At 45.9% G+C, this 21,484-nt stretch overlaps 3 protein-coding genes across 3 annotated transcripts; 2 read left to right on the top strand and 1 right to left on the bottom strand.

The window, feature by feature from the left end:
* Positions 1-2,054: 2,054 nt before the first annotated feature.
* Positions 2,055-3,563, top strand: HOO65_080087 (1-phosphatidylinositol phosphodiesterase; the record flags this gene model as incomplete). The annotated part of the gene is made up of 1 exon (XM_071001430.1): positions 2,055-3,563. The coding sequence occupies one exon, from the start codon at positions 2,055-2,057 to the stop codon at positions 3,561-3,563; it is 1,509 nt and encodes a 502-aa protein (XP_070856318.1).
* Positions 3,564-13,543: 9,980 nt separating this feature from the next.
* On the top strand, positions 13,544-14,740 carry HOO65_080088 (1-phosphatidylinositol phosphodiesterase; the record flags this gene model as incomplete). The annotated part of the gene is made up of 2 exons (XM_071004325.1): positions 13,544-13,821; positions 13,876-14,740. 2 exons carry the CDS (start codon positions 13,544-13,546, stop codon positions 14,738-14,740), a joined length of 1,143 nt encoding a protein of 380 aa, XP_070856319.1.
* A 1,851-nt stretch (positions 14,741-16,591) lies between these two features.
* Positions 16,592-17,794, bottom strand: HOO65_080089 (1-phosphatidylinositol phosphodiesterase; the record flags this gene model as incomplete). Its single annotated transcript, XM_071001431.1, has 1 exon — positions 16,592-17,794. One exon carries the CDS (start codon positions 17,792-17,794, stop codon positions 16,592-16,594), a length of 1,203 nt encoding a protein of 400 aa, XP_070856320.1.
* Between the last annotated feature and the right edge of the window lie 3,690 nt (positions 17,795-21,484).

Here is a 21,484-nt window from a genome sequence, read left to right on the forward strand (position 1 = left end):
TTGCAGCGATAACTATGGGCACACATATGAAAGGAAATGCATGTCTTCCATAGGCTTCTGGAAAGATCCTGCGCGAGCCCTTGCTGAGAGGGTTCTCTCTATCAAAGACTGCGTCGAGCTAGTAAAGAAATATTGCCAAACACGTGCGTCTTCTCAATGGAATAAGAGGCGGAAGGTGGTGGTTTGGTTTCCACTGGATCAATGCTTCTCGTTGTTCTCGTGCTTGGGCGGGTGGGGGGAGGCTTGGAAAACTTCATGATCAAAAGCAGGGATATCTGGTCGCGGAGTAGCCAAGCATCACGGCGTCTGGATGGCTAGTATTCGGCTATGAAATAGTAGCATTCATGGACTTACTCGCAGGAAATCTAATGCTATTAGGGCCTCCTCGCATGACTTGCGAGATGATGCGTGTCTTGAATTTTAGTTATATTTGTCATTAGGCCTTTCGCCTCCTGGTAATGCTGGCTGCTATATGCCCACAAGGGCCAATAATCCTCCATAGAATGTCTTTAAATCCGGATTCTCGTGTCGGGCAGTCCGCCAAGAATGTCTCGAAGCCCGGATTCTCGTGCTGCGGAACTGCCAATAAGCTATTATTCCCGGCTACGACTGTTCTGTCTTATCGTCCCGCAGAGAAGAAGAAGTAAGGGCGCGTCGATGACACGGCAAAGTATATGCATGACTAGAAAGTAAGACACCAGGAGATCTCGCACTAGGCGCTGCTAGATCAGGTACAGGATCATGTTGCTGTCATTTTTCTTTTGACTAACGGTAGCGGCAGACGATCTCTTCGGCGAGATCGGGGCTCGCCTGATAGCCTGAGTGTTGTGACATGGCCATGATCATGAATAAAGTAGAAAGGGTCCAAGTTGGGAGAAAACAGGCGAAATATTACAGCCCAAATGTTCTAGGCGGGAATCTAGAAAGAAGGATTAAACAAGGAAAAAAAAGGAAAAAAAAAGGGAAAAAAGGAAAAAAAGGAGACAGCTATCATCCTGACCTACAGCACAGCACCTACAACGGATTCTCGCATCTTGTGCTTACCTGGCCCGTGTGTCGTGTGTGTCTGCCTTAGCGAGAGCGTAAATTCATGCTGTCTGTGGACAAATACAGGGCTATCGATGCCTATTTTCTCGCACCTTCATAAACGGAGTAGGGAGTAGAGTAGGGATCTGAATAGCCCGGCCTTGCACGTGGTGGTCCTGGCTTCAGCAAGGGCGCAAGCATCATGCCAAAAGTTACTGATATGACTTTTCTCCAAAACAAACACGCCAAGTGCATGTACTATGGCACTCCAGGCTAGCGTTGTCCATTTCACACTGGCTCAATGCCAAGAGCCGGCGTGTATATCAGAAGAGTGAGAAATGATATGCGATGTAGAGTTTTTCTTTGTCAGAAGCAGAGCTTAGCAACGTGGTCGCGGGTTTTCTGTAACAACGAACACATAGGTGGGGGCTGTTATAGCTGACTGTGTCTAATTGCTCTCCGACTTTAACTTGGCATATCACAACTACGACTGGTCAGGGCGTTGCGTGACAACAGGCCCGGGAATAGCCTGCAAAAGGCAGAAACGGAGAGACAGACACTCCAATATCGATATCTCTAAGTTGAAGGGTCTTCTGGCTCTTATCCCCAAGTTAAGCTTTGTGTCTTTCCCCAGCCAGGGAGAGCAACCATTAGGCACATGGGCTGTATTGCTGCGCTAGCTGCACTCTAGCCGATGAACGCTCCTCGAACGGATCACCGGGCTATTGCCGCGGCCATCGCCGGCCTTTCAATATTAGCTTGTGACGAGTGCACCAAGGTCTTGCTATGATCCGACTATTAATACAATACTATGTCCACTGTTCAAGACTCTACAGCCCCTCTTCCTCATCTATCTATCTACATCTACCTACTGGCCCCGGCCCTATTCTCTCTTTCCCTTTTTCTTCTTCCCCGTCAATCAACTGGCCTTGATCCTCTCTTTCTTTCTTCTTTTTCTTTCCCTTCTTTCATCCACTGCCGCTTCTTGGCCCTGCCGATGCTTGTATCTGCTTGACTGCGTTTTCGATATGCGTTTCTCTCTCTTCGCAATACTGGCCTTTCTGGCATTTTGCCATGCCGGTACCTACAATGGCCACGTCGACGCTTTTTGTTTTGATCTCGACCAAATCCGCTACGTTGACTGGATGGAAGGCCTTGACGATAGCATCCCTCTGTCGAAGCTAGCCATCCCCGGAACGCACAATTCAATGACGGACAAAATTGTAAATAGTATGATGCAAACCCAAAACTTGCATTTGGGTTGGCAGCTTAATGCCGGTATCAGATATGTCGACGTTACCTGCAAAATTGAAGGTGGTAACCTTATGATTTACCATGGCAAAACATATGCTCATTACAGTCTTGGGAATACCTTTCGCACTATTTTCAAGTTCCTAGAACGGCACCCTAGCGAGGCTGTCATCCTACGTATAAAGAGTGATAATCCAACTAAAACTCCCGAGGCCTTCGTCAAGCTGTTTCGCAGGTACTTGGACCCTGAAATTGAACTTGGGCGTCGTGCTATGGAGCGCCTCTACTTTAAAGACGGTGGGATCAAAACTATCCCTACTCTTGGTGAGGTTCGCGGCAAGGTTTTGATTCTGCAAGACTTTCAGAGTGGTACCGAAGGCGAGTTTGGTCTGCCCTGGAATTCCCCATCCGTCTCTACCAAGTACTTCCGGTTTGGCGCCGACCAGAACTTCTTACCTACAAAATGGGCCATCATCCAAACCTATATCATGTCGCGTGTTCTGAAGACCTCCAAAAAGCTGCGCATCACTGCCCTTACCTTTACACTTGCCTCTAAGCCCATTGGCGAGGCCTATAACAAAAGGATTGAGGGTGGGATAAACAGGCGTCTCGGCGAGTTCCTGTTCAGCGCCAGGAAGGGCAGTCTTAGCCATCTCTTGCGTGGCAAGAAGGCCCGTTTTGGGATTATTGCCATGGACTACCCAGGCAAATATCTTGTTGCACACGTGCTAAAACTCAATGACGTCTATCGTGCTTCTGGATCCTTAAAGCTTCCTTCCGACGGCTCCGTTTCAGTCGCCTACAGTGGCTCTACAAGCAAGGGCGGCGGCTCTACTATAAAGGATTTTGATGGCTCTACTACAAGCAAGTTCGATGGCTCTACTACAAGCAAGTTCGATGGCTCTAGTCCAGCCGATATCGACGGTTCTAGTACAGGCAAGTCTGAAGGCTCTACTGTAGCCAACGCTCATGAATCAGCTACGGCCAACTCCGGTGACCCTGCTGCAATCAACTTTGATGACTCCTCTGTCAGCAACGTTGATAATTCTGGTGAAGTCAGCGACGACGACTTTGCTTCAGTCACCGGGGATGACTTCTCTACAGTCAGCGACGACGACTTTGCTTCATTCAACGGCGATGGCTTTTCTGTAACAGATGATGATGACCTTTCTGCACTCGATTATGACGGCTCTGCTACAACCAACGCCGATGGATCTGCTATAGTCAACGCTGATGACTCAACTACAACTAAGACCGATGGTCTTGACTCTGCCGCAGTTAGCTGAGATTTTGGCCTTGCCATTGACTCCAAGACATTCTGAAGCTATGGAATGTATTGCGTGGCACTCAACTGTTTCTGTAACAAGAAAGATGTCCACGACAACGACAAGGTAAATAGGCGAAAAGCCTTTGCCGAGCCAAGCCATACGATTGCGGTAATGCGCAGGCTGCCGCTACAAAACGGGGAAAAAAGGCGAGGTATGCTAAAGAAGAGATGCTTCAGAATTTCCAAGCTTACTATGGTCGCCCCGACCCTTATGGTCACGATGGGCAGGCGCCTGGCAGGACGCCAGAAGGCAATTCAAAGACTCCTAGACCGATGATGAATCGCTGGCAGGAAGAAATCCCATAGAGTCAAATACAATAAACATGTCGATACCATTACTTAGCTCCCAGTTCAATTTGCTTCAGCAAAGTTACAACCTAGCTAATTCTGGGTGTAAGTGCTACATTCGTGATAGTCTCTATAGCCAAGTTTGAGAAGCAGACTACTAAGGGGAAAGGCTTACATAAAAATAGCCTACAGAAGGCCTTAAAAAAGAGCATAATTGAGGGGGATACCCTTCACCTAACTTAGCCCCTAGTAGGCTGGTGTTTGGCTAGGACGTCGGCCTTAAGGCTCATATGGTAAATTAGCTAGGGCTGGGTCGGCAGTAATCAACAATAACTTGGACATTTTTGCAACTCGAAGCGTATTGAAGCCAGGGGTTCCTAGTAAACTTGGTCTAACCTCTTCGAGGACTGGCTGTCAGAATACATCAATGGAATAACTAACCGTTATGATCCAAGCCGACATACAGTGCAGAGAACCCTTGACATACTGTGCGACGCACTGAGCACACGCACTAGATCACGACTTACACCAGGTGTCCCAAGACCCACAAAACGGCTAAAGCCCGACAACGAACAGAGGCCGGGACGGGTAAGGGTGATTTTTAGTATATGTAGATCTACTAAAATCTTGTAATCACGAGGACACACGGCCCTGGGAAGATGTTGATGTATCCTCTCGCTCGAAGGAGTCAACTCTATGAGAAGAGAGGAAGCATAGGCGCTCGAAAGAATCACGGCAGCTTGTGCCATCTGGTACGGTACAAAGAGCATCAATGGACCAACTCGCTAATCTGGTGAGAATATCCGCTGCTGATGAAATCAACCTAATAATTCATATGTCGGCTGCATATACCTGTTAAAATACTAAAGGATGTACTGTTGCAGGCGCTTCTCCGACGCCGCCACATGTCTGTATCTAGAATAGGGTAAAACGGCGGGCATGTCTGTTGATACTTTAACCGACGTTGGCGGGTTTCCGGCGTGTCATTTTTTCGCACGGGAGCTCTGGTTGAATGCCTAGGGGTATCTAAATCCATAGCTTTCTGCTATGCTGACCATACTAAACGTTGTCGGAGAATATGATTGCGGTGGTGGCGATAGCGATAGCGATGCTTTGTTTCCGGTCACGCCTCTCTTGGTGTTCCTTCCGCCGAAGCTTTGGCTCGGCTGGTACATGATATTGCTGATCGACTACACTAGTCCAGCTACTAGGGTTGACTTTAATTTATGACACGTCAAGTTCGGCTCCCCTGAGCCCGTGTATCCAACGGATAACTGACCAAATACGTACTTATACTGCGGCCGGAAGAGCGGGACAACTCCGGTGCCCTAGCACTCCTCGTAGCGTTGCCTGACGCCAGCGCTGGGCCGATGCGAATATAGACAACACTATTATATCAGGGACGTCACAGACGGATAGACTCCCGGACGAAGGGAATTGGAGTCAAAACTTGTAGTCTATACTCAACGTACCCACTTCTCCCGATACGAGAGTGTAGATTGCCTCGTGCGTACTAGTGTGGTGTGCGAAAGACTGAAGAACTTCCTCGGGCTCCTTAGCCTGCTGTAGTGAGTCTTGGCGTTTATCTTATACTGCCGTGGGCCAGACATGCTCACGGAAATTCCCTAGCTACCTTTTGAGACTTGGTGGTGCAACAGTCAATAAGCTGCCAACACTAGCAAAGCAAAGCAAAGGGGATAAGAGGGTTCATAACTCGGGCTGCCGTAGCTCTAACCATGTCCTCTAGTTTCAGACTGTACAGTGCGTCATGGTTTGGGATGACGATAACTGTGATGCACTATAATTGCATGATTTACCCCCAATGTAACGATATAAATTAGGTGATTGATATCTGCTCCTCATGCTCGCGTCTTCGGTTCTCGACTGCGAAGCATGCATGTTCTCTTTTGGCTGTAAATTCATAGAGGCTTTCTTGAATCATACGGCAGACCCACTTGACACTATATAGGCTGGCTTAAGCGCCTGTTTTGGCCAGAATGCGGCTATATTTCTCATCATTGTTCATGATTAGAGATGGACGGCAGAGTCTCACTCCCGCTCAGATAAAATAGGGAGTAAAAGCTTCTCATTCATGGTGGGCTTTGTTTGAAGACAGGGAGGGCCATTCGGAGTAATCAGACCCCTCAACACCATTATCTGTTGTTTAGAAAAGTGTTTGTGAACGTTCCCCCCCAAGGACGGGCCAAAATGCAGCATGGGAATTATAGGTGCTTGGGCGAGCGCCTTGACCTATGTCATGAAGTTCTTGTTCTCTTCTTACCTTGGGTGGCGAGAGTAGAGTCGGTACTGATAGGGCTTGATAGAAATACACCCATGCCACCCCCCTACCTGATTTTTTCGCGTGCTGAAAAGAAACGTCTATGCAGGCTGCGAAGACGGAATATCGGGCTTATGGCGGCGGCCAGCTTGTGTCTGGTAGGGGAATAATGAAGCACTAAACCGAGCAGATTTTCTAACATCATGCACCGTTGCCCTTCACGGAGATGCTACGTTCCTCTTGACGCCCACTATGATACCTTTATTGAGCCTGCCTGTCTCCTCTTCCTTTTTCTAAAATCTGTTTTTTAGACTATAGTGTTATCTTGCAGCGATATCCGCTTTCCCCTGGTGCTAGTTTGGGCTTCTTCATCCTTCCGATGCTGGCCTCGATGGCCCCGAGCCATGATCATGATGCTACTAATAATGAGGCCATTGGCGATTCATGTTTCGATTTAAATCTGGCCGAAAAGTCATAAATGGGCGCCCAATACGGCCTGACGCATTCTTCTGCCCAAACAGCCTATTCCTAGAGATTGCAACTCCATTAGTTGCAACATTGCCATGCAGGCCTTTGAACCCTTATCTTGCAGGTGGCAATGAATATGTAACATTAACTGCTGTGATATCCAGGATGATTGCACGGTACACCATGAACTTACTTTCACAAGATATTAGAGTCTCTTGGATATTGCTCTTAGCTGCCTCGATAGACATCTAGAAAGGCAGCTTGTCTAGAAGTCCTACCAGATCTATTACTCTGTATGTACTCTGCAACTAGTACCCTTCCTAGTGGCTATCCAATCCATGTTGCGCAGGATAGACTGCGACATCAACATTGCCCTATACTGCTCTTACCCTTCGCGAGGGCATGCTGCGAGGTCTCCCCAGCGGGTCTTGGGAATTACGACAAGTATTGGCTTGTTCATATGGACATAGGCGTAATGAAGGATGATGGCTGAAATCCCCCTATGCATGACAAGAAGACTGTGATGTGATCGCGCTGTAATAGGGTCTATTTGTAATGATCTATGGATCGTGTAGGGCTCAGGCCCTGCCCTCGCACCAGACACCAGCCAGAAGCCCCTCTTCTCCTAAGCCCGACTCCTAAGCCCCATCTTCCCCCAGCCCTCATTCTCAAGCCCTAACTCTTGAGATGTATATAAACTGCTAAACCTCTGTAGATAACTTAGGCTACTTTTGCTTTCTTTTGGAACCATCGAGTTCTTCTTTAATACAGAGCTGTTATGCAATTGAATCTTCTTGTATCTCGTGAAGCCTTACACTATTGTAATACCGTTTCATGATGACGTTAGCAGACTAAGCGTTCCCAGACCCTTCTCAAGTGGCTTTACAGATGTTGTGTGTCTTTCGTCCTGTTTGTGTAGTGTAGTGTATCAAGCCTTCCGATGCTCAGTGACGATTAGTAGCCAAAGATAATATCTTTAGGCGACACGTAAGATGCTCGTCATGGGCCTGCCAGCTCAAGTGCTGAAATTTCCCCAAGATCATGGATAAGGTGGACGAGGTGTGAGTAGAGAGGAACCTGTGAGAGATATGTCTACTGAACATGTGAGATGGGAGTCTAGAAAGAAGGCAAGTATGTTACATCTGATCTATAGTGAGTATAGCGACATTTCATGCCCACTGCCCGTGTGCATACTTTGGTCATGCTGTGGATTTCTGTACACTATGAACGAATGTGATCTAGCCATGCCCCCTTGCAAGACAGTTTACATATAAATTACTGATGCTTGATCAACCTAAAGCTTTCTGCGATAGTTAGTCCTAGGCTAAATATCAGTACAAGCGACATGAAAGCCAGCAGAGTTGTTAAGTAGATTTACTTCCTCGCATGAAAAAAGGCATTCAAATCATACTCCCATAGCCTCAAGAGTCGGGCTATACACTGAGCAATCCACAAAGAGATAGATCATAAAGGCGCCAAGCCTAGGGTTGTTCTTGGCAGAGAACACACCTTGGCAGGGTGGGTGGTAGATGAAAGGGTTTAAGCTATGGCCATTGTATAGATGGCCGCTGGCTATAGCTTTTTATTTTTCAGTAGCCTGCAGCAGTGACTTCACTAGCTTTACAAGCATAGATAGCCAAGGAATTATAACTGATAAGAGGCTTAGAAATGTCCTACAAGAGCAAAAGTAGGGAGAAAGGCAAGATCTATTTTTGTTCTAGAGTCGTCTAGCTATTGAAAATTTACGTCTCTTCTTTTAAGATTTCAAATTTCACTCCTAGACGTAGGAGCCAGATTCAACAGCTTCTACGCGCTTGGGCGACGCCTGACTGACCAAAGCTGCACAAACTGATGAAAGAGCTATTATCACTGCCATCTCTGGCCGTCAGATTTTGGAACAACAGGTGTATCAAGGCTGGGTCAAAACTTAACAGTAGATATTAGGAAGACGTACTAAATGTCCCGCAAGGAGGAGGAGAAGGAATAGGTGATTATTGAAGTTATTCTATCTCGATCTTTGTCCTGCCTAAAGAGCGGATCTCGACCGGTTTATATCTCCGCTACCGTGTGTCTTGGAAGAAGGCCGTTTATGTCTGATGCTAACCCTAATGTTTGGGCGAACCGGATCAGGGTCAGCAATCCTGGTAACCCTGGCTTAGGTTAACCCTGATGTATTAGGACGCTCGCCACCCAAGAAGTTCAGTATGTTCTACATCATTTCTCACGTTATCGAATTCCCTTCTTTTTGTCCCTTGATGATTTCCGAGAGATCTTTGCCCGAGTCTATTGCGAATGTGCAATTCCCTCCATTCCATGATAGACAGGCTTGGTCATTATTTTACACACACCCAAAACGTGACTTGAGTCACGCCGCTTATTGGCGGCATTTGATACACCGAGGTCACCAGCTAGTAAACTAACTACGATTTGGCTTACAATGAATTTTTTATACTGATTATAGCAGGTCCGGATCACTTAGCTTCACTTTCTCATGATTACTCCCCTGAAGTCGTCATTCTCCGTATCGACAAAGGCGACATGCTTCATGATGCTACAATGCTACAATCTTCCTCAACATGGTTAGACTAAACTTTGTCCTAGGCTCTGAGCTAGAAGTCTGAGCCGCATAGCTTACCCCAGGAATGCCGATGGCACTGCCATTCTTACTCTTGACGAAGTCTGCAACAAGGTCCGTATTCTACACGGCTTTAGGTCTACCCCCAACAACTGTTATGGTATTCCTTGGAACTCACATACAGTCTCTAGTTACAGCTACAAGCGCACCTGGTCGCCTTCCAGTGGACTTTTTAGTGGGCCGGCGTCAAATCACATATCAGCCGCAGTCCCTCGAAAGACCGTGACAACCTGCACATAACACAATGGCTGTTGTTGCCTGCAATCCCATTAACACCGCTGCTGCGGACTCCAATGGTTATGAGACGGACAGGCCACTAGACCAATGTGTCTTGTTTGAAGAGGGCAGGGCGACAGTTTTGGCATTATTGTCATGGGCTTCTCCGAATAACAGGCTGTTCTGAAGATCTTGAGACTTAACAGCTAGTATTGGGTTCTTGGACTAGCCGAATCTCCCTTTCGATTGCAGCCCTGCAACAGCATCCAAGGGGTTTAACTTCCACCAAGTAAGTCATACGGACCATCCCCTCCCACAGCTTGTAACGATGAGCCTAGTGGCGATTGGTTGAAAACGATAGGAGGAGCAAGCTACTGCCATCTGCCTTGGAAAAAAAGAATCAGCCAGTTTATTGAAGAGGGGAATGTGAGGAGGGAAGACAAGAAGAGAAATATTAGAATATCCATGTAAGCTCTGTATTGTCTTGTTCCTACCCCCCGCTCCCTCTCCCTAACCTTCATGATAGCACCGATACAAAGCTATGCGTGCAGGATTTTCATTCATATACAAGTAATATAGAGACTCAGTCAGCTGATGGGACATCCATGAAAAAAAAGAAGGCAACCAAGTTATTTTAAATACTTATAAACTTCATATTTCTTAGATCTTGAGCCAGTTGTGTAAGGGGTATCAAGGCACCTGAGATATTCCGTTATCCCGACTGCCGCATCGTTAATATACGCAAAATACATCTACTTAGGGAAGTCGAGCTTGAAACGCCATATATAAAAGCAAGGACTTATAACTAGATCCCTTGTAGAACTAGGAGCAAGATGTGTGAACGGGGCGAAAGCTGCTACGAAGGTGATGACAGGTGGGGCGTTTTTGGGGGCAAAGGATCGTCCTCCTCATAATTCATCATGAGTATGGCCTTAGATAGAGATCTAGGTCATAAATTAGAAGTGTTCTGCAAAGGAACCTTGATCCAATAGACTCAAGAGATAGTAGTTTGCGCTGATATGGGTTTCAATTTCTTTGCCGGCCATACTGTGTCAACGAATCTGGGTGTATAGGGTGCGAGAAGCAGTTGTGCAAAACTTGATCACCGTTGATCCATGTCCTACTAATTTGAGTGCGACGTCCAGTTTGCAGATGATGAGTCGATTAATAGCTTGACTTCAATGCCACTTGGTAAACACATCGGCTCTGTTAGTGAGTGCAACAACGCTATCAGTAATTGTTATGGCAGTCTTTGGTCCTGAGGCCCGCAGCTGCCTGTATTGGGATCACTGGCAACTGTTCTTTCGATTTGTCTGTGAAATGGAATCCCTGAACTAATGTGCAAGATGAAGAATGGCTTTTATCTGCTCAAACTGCTTCCTCGCAGAACTTGCATCTCCGCGAATCGCAATAGTGCTACACGACTGTTTGGACCCTTAGCTCGCAGCTAGTATTGAACGCGGAAAAACGAGATGAGTTTCCTAGTGCTCGATATGGTATCATGGTACACAACTGACCTGCTTCCATCAGCAACCATTCTCAGGGAGTCTTAGGTACTTCTTGTAGCTTTCTTGATCAGCATCTAGAAGAACATCTAGCCTCAAAGCACCTTAATGACTCGACTCGGTGACTAGTATTCCTCCTTGTAAGCACTCTACCCGCATTGTCCAAAGGAACTCATGGCATTGTAATCGTTGTCAACTATCCTTACTGTTAGCGAAGGCAGAGTTGCAACTTTCACCCTATTGGCCTTCCATATTACAGATGACTTTTGTATCCCTACACATATATAGGCACAAACAGCGCTAGTGGCCAGAGATCCAAGGTATGCAACAAGAATGATGTCGGTTGATACAAGAGTATGCAATGGCCAGGTAAACCATGTCCCGTCACACGATTATTATTAGCAGATGCCTGTAACATTGAGCGGCTTTCGACACAAGGCTTTTCCCTGTAGGTCTTCAGTATTACAGCACATATTGTATACTGACCCGCATAAACGTGAACGAACGTAGATAGAGCCGATGAAATCTTCTCAAGCTATTATGAAAAGTATTTTGTCGATCTAGCGCGCTCTCTCTTCGTCAGCCACGCGAACCAATTCGCGCTAGGTCAGTGGGCGTTGGGGCACTCTAGCGAACTTAATGAACGACATGAACGCTGATACTCCAGGAAACACAAGAAACCCATCGTTAGCTCCTTGAGGAGACTCGTAGCTTTTCTATGTAATTTGAGCGGTGCTGTCCTACCTCTACTTCCTCTTTGCAGGCTTCCTTCTAGTGTTCTTGATGCTACAGGCAAATCATTGTGGAAAAATTGCTTTCTGTAAGCCAAGAACCTACGCTAGCCCCGGTTACCAAAGTTCTATTTCATCTTGGGCCTCATCAACCCGTCCAAGATTCATTCCGAAATATCTTGGCGTCATGGCCGTTGGAAAAGCCGCAAGGGGCATTGCAGCTTGCGCAAAAGACATGATGCAGCATGTATGTCGACGTGGTGAAAGTTTTCACATAATCTCCAAGTCTAGGTTCTACCCTCATAGACACACCCTATGCCAACCATGTATGTCGGGTCTTCACCCATAGTCATTTCAGATAGAGCATAATCTACGCCAGTGTTGATTAATGCGTTGAGGAATAGGCCCCGGGTCTCTTCACATGCCATGTCCCATTTACCAACGTCAGATACCTATTATTTACCTGGCGTTATTACGGGTAGAGCTAGAATCTCCACCACTAGTCATGTTTTGCTCTAACAACAAGAAATTCAATGCTACCAGATCCTTCGTAAACAAATTAACAGATATTGTGTCATGGGTTCTGTTTGCATAGTCCGCTAAGGCTTTTGCTCATCTGAGTGATTAGCGTCATGTGCCCATGCCAACTAATTATCATCGAGCCAGGGCCTTGAAGTCTAGATTATCGAAAAAACAAGCCAAGAAATCGGCATAAAATCGTTATTTACTGCCCACAGCTGCCAGATGGATTATCTCGTCGTTTTCTCGGCAATCACTAGGGCGCCTGAGGGCTACGGCGAAGTGAAACAAGCATTGCATAGATATGCCCACGGGAGGAGACAGAAGCCTCATATTAAGCGCTACTGATGGATTAGAAGGTTTCGTTCTATCGCGCTTAACGCGAGCAAAGTTAGCTGTGGACAATAAGTCTTTTGCGACACCTTGTATCACCACACTACGCAAGCGTTATAATTTAGCCAGATAGGAAGCACCTGGAGATTGCTCCCTAAATATTACAGATATGGATCTAAAACAAAAGGGTTGATGTACTATGTCCTGACCTACAATGCCTATGGCTACATTTTCACACCTTTTGCTCATTGGACCCGTGTGCATGTTGGGGCCACGCTGTGCATTGTTGCACTATATGAATAAGTGCAGGCCTGCATATGCCTACTTAATTAATAAGAAAAATGGTTAGAGTGAAGTTAGAGCTGTCCATCTCATAAAAAAGAAGCTGAGTTACGCGTTACACGCGACAGCCGCCAGAGCGCAGGCTTTTTATGCTAAAAATAGACATTGCCAAGATCATCAAATCATAGGGTTAAAGCAAGGGTTAACCCACATAATGGGATATGTTATCCAACTGACTCACTATAGGGTATCAACGCGGCTATTGATAGTTGAAGCTTTCGGATTGACACGAGATTGGTAAATGCAAAAGTAATGAGAAAGCGGTGGAGTTAGGATAGGTTCATCTTCTACGGGTCTTTAGCTGACTGAAGCTGAGGTTTTTGTGTTTCTAACCTCCCTCCCAAGAATAGATGGGAACTTGACCCAACAACTTCTGTGCTCGGGGTACTCAGTCGGTCAAAACTGACCAAGTAAATCAGTGGGTTATTACCGCTTCTATGGCTGGCTGGACTTCAGATCTTCGTATAAAGCCTATTAATACCGGGCTACAAACTAAGTATTTAGGCCACTTGCCGAGACTTTTTCCATGTCCTCTATTCCTCATCGACTAAATCACCTCCAGTCTCTCTCTTCTTTTATCCCTTGGTGATCTTCGAAGGCGATTTGTCGGGGCACGTTGCTGCCATGCACTTCTCTCTGTTTGCGACATTGGGCTGTCTCGCCTTCAGCCACGCCGGTTTCGATAACGGAATCAGTGAAATATGGTCCTTTGATCTCGGCCTTTTCCAAAACACTGATTGGATGAGCATTCTCGACGATGATGTGCGTCTATCAAGTCTAGCCATTCCTGGAACTCACAATTCCATGACAGACAAGATAGAAAACATCATGGTACAGACCCAAAACCACCCCCTGGAGCGGCAGCTGTATGGTGGCATTAGATACATCGACATTAGCTGCCGGTACGTTAAACATAACATGATGGTGTATAGTGGGCTTTGTAATACTCGCTACAGCCTCGAAGATGTCTTGACCACATTATTTGACTTCCTCGATAACCACCCCCGTGAAGCTATCATTCTCCGTATCCAGAAGGGCGGCGTACTCGACAACCATGCATCTTTTCTCAACTCTATCGAACGACATTTTGCCCCTGGCTCGGAATTAGGCGACCGTGCTGTCCAGCATATCTACTCTACGAACATCGGTGACAATTACATTCCTGCTCTCGGAGAAGTTCGCGGCAAGGTTCTTATCTTGCAGGACTTTAAGACTATTCCCGCTAGTCGCTATGGTATCCGCTGGGACTCGCGTAGTATCTCGTATTACAGCCACAAGCTTTCAATCAATAGGCATTTCCGGTACCTGAAATGGGCTGGCATCAAATCCCATTTGAGTCGGAGTCGTTCCGAAGACAATGACAAGCTACGCATCACCTACACTACGGCTGGCGCTGGCCTCAAGCCTATTTACATCGCTGCAAAAAATGGCATTACTGATGCGATCAATAGGCTGCTTGGCCACTACCTCGTTTTCAAGAAGGGCAGCTGTTTTGGTGTTGTTGTAATGGACTTTCCCGGTTATGAAGTTGTAGAGCTGATCGTGCAGCTTAACGACCGGTATCGGGCTTTTGGACGTCCGGATTTCCCTTCTGGTCACAGCTCGATAAATATGGCCAACGACTTTGATCATGACGAAGCCGAACCTATCGATGATATGGGTCTCCCCTTTGAAGCCAGTGATGACGAAGCTGAAATTATCGATGACATGGGTCCCCTCTATGAAAGTGATGACGAAATCGACATTATTGATGATATGCCCCCCCCCCCCGAAGCTAATGATGATGAAGCTAGTGGCAATGAGGACAGTCTAGCCAGATAACAAGATATCTCCCAACCAATTAATCCTGAAAATGTACATTGTGTTGTGAGGCTTGAGATATCGCTCATGAGGAAAGTAGCTATCGACAAGGTAAGGAAGTATGGAAGAAAGATGTCGACAGGTCCAGATGGAATGCAGAATATATATATTTTACCGTTATAGCCGCCATGGATGAGGAGATACGAGTGTGGGATTATCCCTGATTTAAAGGTGACAACCAAGCCTCATTTAGTCAACCATGAGTTGGCAACAAAAAGATTGCCTCGTTGAATCCAACGCACCTGAATATCCTCGGTTTTTAGATGGCCTATTTTACCTGTGGTACCAGCACGTGCTTGACCAGATATGAGTTGAATATACTGGGAAGAGTTGAAATCTACATAACGTACATGTATGTACCCGAGCGCCGCAGGACACCGAGGGACACACTTTTCCCTCCTACATCTAACTTTTCATTTGATCAATTGATTCTCAACAACCTAAGATGTAAGCTACTACTATTGAAGCTAGAACCTTTCTTGCCCTTTAGGCCCTTCAAAATAACCCAAATCTAAGTATCCGACGCGCCGCAAGGACCTATACAATTGATGAGCGTCGACTATCTGATCTAGAGGAACAGATCCTGAGGCACTTTATTCTCGACCTAGATTCGTGAGGATTTCCCCCCCGGCTTCATGGTGCTAAAGAAATGGCTGATCAATTGCTTGCCGACCACGACGCGCCATCCGTCGGCACGCGCTGGGCTTCAAAGTTCGTCAAGCGACACCCAGACCTCAAGACGCGTTTTCTTTTCGGAAATACGACTACCAGAGAGCTAAGTGCGAGGATTCAACCATTAATGGAGTTATTTCGACGGTCTTTCATACTTGGAGAGTGTAGTAGATACTCCTTTTAGCTTTTTAGATCGAGATCCGGAGCGCTAGCTCGATTAGAAACTCTAACGCTCGTGTTAATCCACGCACACTTGGCTGCTAGTACCCCTTCCATTGGGCATGTTGTCTGCCTTGTGCAAAAAGAATTGCGCCATGGCCATTGTACCTCATGGCTGCTACTTTTCGGGGGCCATGCTCTGAGCTTTTAACGAGGGCTTGCTAAAGCTCCAGCTGCCAAAACTATTGATGGTGAGACTAGTGACGACGAGATTACCCCCGACCCCATTACGTAATAGGATACTGCCCGAATCATCGATTCTAAGTGTAGATTATTGCTTGCAGCCTTAGATGCCACTGCCAGGGGGGAAGCTAACTAAGAAACGACACATGGGCCCAAGATCCCTATAGGCTTGAGTTATGTGGTGACAGGACAGGACTCGCAATGATACGTTGAGCAAAGGAGGTCTAAAATAAATAGAAACGGAGAAGACGACTTACTAGAAAAATCCCATCGAAGCACCTAGTAATACACAATACACTGCACTTTCCCTCACATTTGTAGTTAATAGAAGCTATGGGTACGGGATTGTGCATCATTTATAGGTGGCACAAACGATGTGGCAGCTGGCAGATATGGAATTGATGGCAAGGAATTGCCAAGATGAACCTAATAACCATCGAGGGCCCACTTCTTAGATCCGGGTTTCACTTGGCATCAGAAAGCACTCCGAGCTGAAAACTTCATTGGCTTTCCACTTTCACACGATATGTAGATGGCCATGAGTCTAAGACTAACCCTAACGTTTGGCTAAACTTTGTCAATGGAAACAATCCCGATAACCCTGGCTAAGATCACCGACATCCTATGCTAATAGACTAACTACTAGTTTACGAACCTTCGACGCATGTATTTCAGTGTGTAGGGTTAGCGCAAACTGCATACGACACCCTCAGGATTGTTGGTAGAAGCAACGTATTTTCATCCCACCAGGGCAGCGCCACCCTCGTTGTCACTGTCTTCGTCAACAGGAGGGACCTCATCATCATAATATCTCTCATCATAAATTATATCGTCAACCAGAGCAGCGTCACCGTCGTTGTCGCTGTCTTCGTCAGAAGAAGTGGCCTCAACATCATAATTTATCCCATCATAATTTATATCGTCAACCAACTCTCCGGGAATGGGTAGATCATCGTGATGAGGAGGAAGATCGGAGGGTTCAGAAGCCTGATATTGTTCGTTAAGCCTCACCATTTGGTAAACCAGAGATCTGCCAGGAAAGTCCATGACAATAATGCCAAAGCAGTTGCCCTCTCCATGTGTGATGATACTCATGATGTATCTGCCAAGAAGTTGGTTCATTCCACGACCAGGATCATTCTTAGCAGCAGTATTAATGGGATTGATGCTAACACTAGCAGTAGTATGCGTGATGCGCAGCTTGTTAGCGTCTTCCGAGCGACTGTGACTGAGATGCGATCTGATGCTAGTCCACCCCAGGTCTCGCAAAACACTACCAACAGCAAGCCTACGGCTGTAACTTGAAACAGTATTTGAGTTCCAGGGGATGCCATAACGGGCAGGCGGGCTGCTTTTAAAGTCTCGCAGAATGACAACCTTGCCGCGTACTTCGCCAAGTGTAGGGATGGTGGCTTCATCGCCATCGCTGAAGTAAATATACTGGGCGGCACGATCGCCCATTTCAGAGCCAGGAGTAAAGTATTGTTCAATGAAGTCAAGCAACTTTTTAGAATCGCCAAGCATCCCACCCTTCCGGATACGTAGAATGAGAGCTTCTTGTGGGTGGCCATCGAGGAAGTTAAACATAGTGTTGAGTACATCCCCGAGACTAAAGCCCGTTTTGACTAGACCATTGTATACCATGATATTGCCATTTGTATATTGACAGCTAATGTCAAAGTATCTGATGCCACCAAGAAGCTGGCATGCTAGATTATTGTTTTGCGTCTGCGTCAAACTGCCTGTAAGCTCGTATGACATGGAGCTGTGAGTTCCAGGAATGGTTAGGGCCGATAGTGGTACATCATTGCCGATCTTGGACATCCAGTTAGAGATTCGGGAGAAACCGAGATCAAAGGACCATGTGTCTTTGATACCTCTGTGTCTACCAGCGAAGCTGAAGCTCAAAGAGGCCAGGATTATAAAGTGAGAAAATTGCATATTGACAACTAGCCCAGGGAATATCCGGTGTCAGACAGGGTCGAGAATTTGCGACTGGTAAAAGAGAAAGTGAATTTGAGGCAGTGACTCGATAGGGAATAAAAGTCATGTGCTGATCTGGGTAAGGGGATAACTCTTCTCTTTAATAGCTAGGTTGGTGGCGGAACTCCCCTAATGTGCCAAGGTCATAGACTCTATGGCAGTGTGGGTAATGCACAGCTTAGCATAACTTTTGGAAAGACTACAACTGACATGAGATACAACACCACCCCATTTCAGGCGCAGCAAAAGCTGACTGGGAGTGTAACTGGAGATAGTACATGAGTTTTAAGGCATACCACAACGACTAGGTGGAATTGTATTGGAGTCCTGCAAGATGAAAGCCTTGTTGCGAATCTCGCCAATAGTAGGAATAGCCGCCTCATCGGTGTTCCGCGAGTAGATACGCTGGACGGCGCGGCGCGATCGCCTAATTAGGAGCCAGGGACAACTCGCGTTACCATGAGTTGAGGAAAGTCATGGAATTGCCAAGTATGCCGCTCTTCTAGATACGGAGAATGGTAGCTTCACGAGGTTGTTCACCGAGGAAGTTAAACGAAGCGGTTAGCACATTCTCGAGAATGTATCCAGTGTTAACAATTTCATGGTAGACCATATCATCATTTTCAGTGCACTGGCAGGTAATGTGAATGTCTCTAATGCTAATGCTAATCATAAGCTGCTCGGCTAGAGGCATGTTTTCGGTCTGCATGAAACTTTGTTCTAGTTTGTGTTGCGTGGCGCTCTAAGCTTGCCTCAGGCACGTGACTGTTGTGTGGCGCTTTGACAAGCACCCCTCAGACAATTGTGCACAGACCTATCCACTGTGGCTGAAAATATACAGAAGTATAAAAGCTAGAAAAGCTGGAAAAGTAATTTAGAAATTGAGGTTAAAATAGTTAGCGATTTTATAGAGTCAATAAAGAATAACAGTGTTAGGTCTATTCAACAGTTTGTCTGTCATGAAACTACGAGTTCCAGGGATAGCCAGGGTCTGATAAATGAACTTCATCATGCATGGCTTACATCCAGTTAGGGTGTTCTAGGTTGTCGAGATCAAAGGGGCAGGTCATCGATACCGCTAGAGAACCCAATGTAGCTGAATGATAGAGGCTAGCGTCACGAAGATGGGCAGGCTCATGTTAAAAATGCACAGACACAAATACTGATTGAAGACCAGCAATGGATGAAGCAATACGGGAGTCGACAAAACTCGGAGAGTGAAGAATAAGGTAGTTTGTAAAAAGGCCTAGTTAGTGGACATTCTACTGTTTTGGTAGCTATTTTGTCATTCGGCATTAATGCACCTATCACTATCACTACCATCTAAAGCTCGGTGATAACGTTGATGATAGCCCAAGAACATATGAATAAGTAGGCTTGGTCGGATATGCTAGAAGGCTTTGAGTCCGGTGCCTTTGCTTAAAAGTGAAATCTAAAAAAGAGCCTGAGCTTTAGGTGGGCAAAAGCCCCGGAGTCGGAGATGGATACATCCGCCGATTGCACGGCTTACTTCTCTAATTTTACACTTTGCAAAATATTTGCTAGCCTCCTGTCTGGGAGAGAACGACCACTAAATAGAATCACCATATTTGACCAGTTATAGTCAGAGCGTAATTAGATACAGCGGCTTATGCCAACTCTCGCATGTGCGTTGGTTCTCACTTGAGCCCTATAACCTACCGATTTGTGGACATCCGCTCATGCTAAAGAAAATCTCCGGCTCCAGCACTCCAGTTCTCCCTCTTTCGGGTTCTTGTTTGACCTGATCCTTGACACTCCATGTCTGTGACAAACGCTAGCTCGTTTTTAGTAGGCAATATTGTAACTTTGTTGTCCTATATGCTGTTTGCGCTTCTACCTGACACATAGTTACGAAGAAAACTTTATGGATATGAGATGTAGATGCGATTGAAGACCAGCGAGAGAATATGTCTTACTGATGGGTATGGGCTGTAGTGTATGTGCCTTCTCTCTACATTCTTGTCCCAACTATTCAGGGAACAGGCCCTGCCTGACCTAAATTCCTTTGCTAAAACCTTTGCTACCTCATCCACGATCATGGGCAAACTAGGACACTTTTACTGGCGTTTACGGCCAGCCTAGGTATCTCCAAAAAGGGTCATGTGTAGCTAGCTACCTTAACTCCAGAAGAGCACAACAGTATTGCTTCCCTTATCCTAGCCATGGGTTGGATGAAAAGAACCTTGTATTGATTCCCTGATCTTTATGCCTAAAAATATTCATGTTAAAGCCACTGCCTTATATTCGGAATAGTTACCTGCGGAAGTCCGCCACTAATAATCACCAAAGAGCGAAAAGCTAATTCGACGATCCGAATAGAAAGGATAAAGCCGAATAGCTGTGAGGTCATCTGAGAAGAATCTGGTAGTATTCCATCCTTTACTAACCCAGGAGCACTGCTATTTAAAAGCTGAATACTAGCAATAAGTTCCTGTAGAGCATACCTCTCGAGGACCACCCCTAATCTATGACTAGATCATCACATCACCCTCACACAATGGTTTTGTTTTCCATATAGAAGCGGTATCGGTGGTGCTGATGTTCTGTATCAAGTGTACTAGAGTGCATTCACGTCTAGTGATCTAATACAGTCAACTTCACACTTTCTATGAAAAGGAATTTTACAGGATTACCATAATGATTGCTATTAAAGTGGCCAATCATTAGCAATCCCACAGTTTCTCTTGCACTAGACAGATCGCATGCCCATCAGTAGGAGTACTATTCATGTAGCGCCCAGAGATCTACAGAACTGTAGATGCTTCCAAGCTGTAGGCCAAGGGTCTAAAGAGCCTTGTATCTATAGTACAACCTATTAAGATATGATCCCACTTCCCATCGGTAGAAGTGTTAAACCAGACTTCCAAGCAATCTCTGGATAAAGTTGGGGAATAGATTCATCCTGAGACTTCACAAGTCATATGGGCCTTGTGTTCTATTTGTGTGGTTAAGGAGATCTTTCGAGGCATGACAATGCTGACTGCGAGATGTTTACATTGAAAGTGATTATGAAGATCACAGGCGGTCTCAGCAGGTTATGCATAGATTAGGTGCTAGTCCGCTAGTTGATGGTAGTTGGCAACATTATATAGGATCTTGAGACCCTGCTCCTTGTGTTGGAATCTCAGGAAATTGCCAAAATATTGTAATTATTTCTATATCCAATGGCATAGGCGAAGGGGAGCTTCAAGGCCATGAAGACTATCTACAACACACTATATGCATACTAGAAGAATACCAGCATATATAACGTATGTGCATAGTAATTCAGCAAAACATCCTGCAATTCCATTTATTTTCTCTTTTTCAGCTATTTCTCAACCACCAAGTATGCCATAGTTAAGTAAAGAGCGGATCTCAACCTATTCATATGTTGTTTATTATAATGTCTAGACTGAACACATAATCTTAGAAAGAGCCCTTTCTGTCTGATACTAACCCTATTGTTTAGCCGAACTATATCAGGGTTAACAGTCCCGGTAATCCCCACTTACCGACGTTGACGACTTCCTATTCACATACATTAGCATGAAGCGATGTTTATCATATGCCGGCTATATATCCCAGGACTAGCAGTGTGCAGATGATCTTCTACAGTGGGAGGGAGCCTAGTCGCCTTAGGTCTGC

This window comes from Ceratocystis lukuohia, assembly GCF_044167205.1.
Source record: "Ceratocystis lukuohia strain C4212 chromosome Unknown Supercontig8_pilon, whole genome shotgun sequence".
Taxonomy (NCBI): domain Eukaryota; kingdom Fungi; phylum Ascomycota; class Sordariomycetes; order Microascales; family Ceratocystidaceae; genus Ceratocystis; species Ceratocystis lukuohia.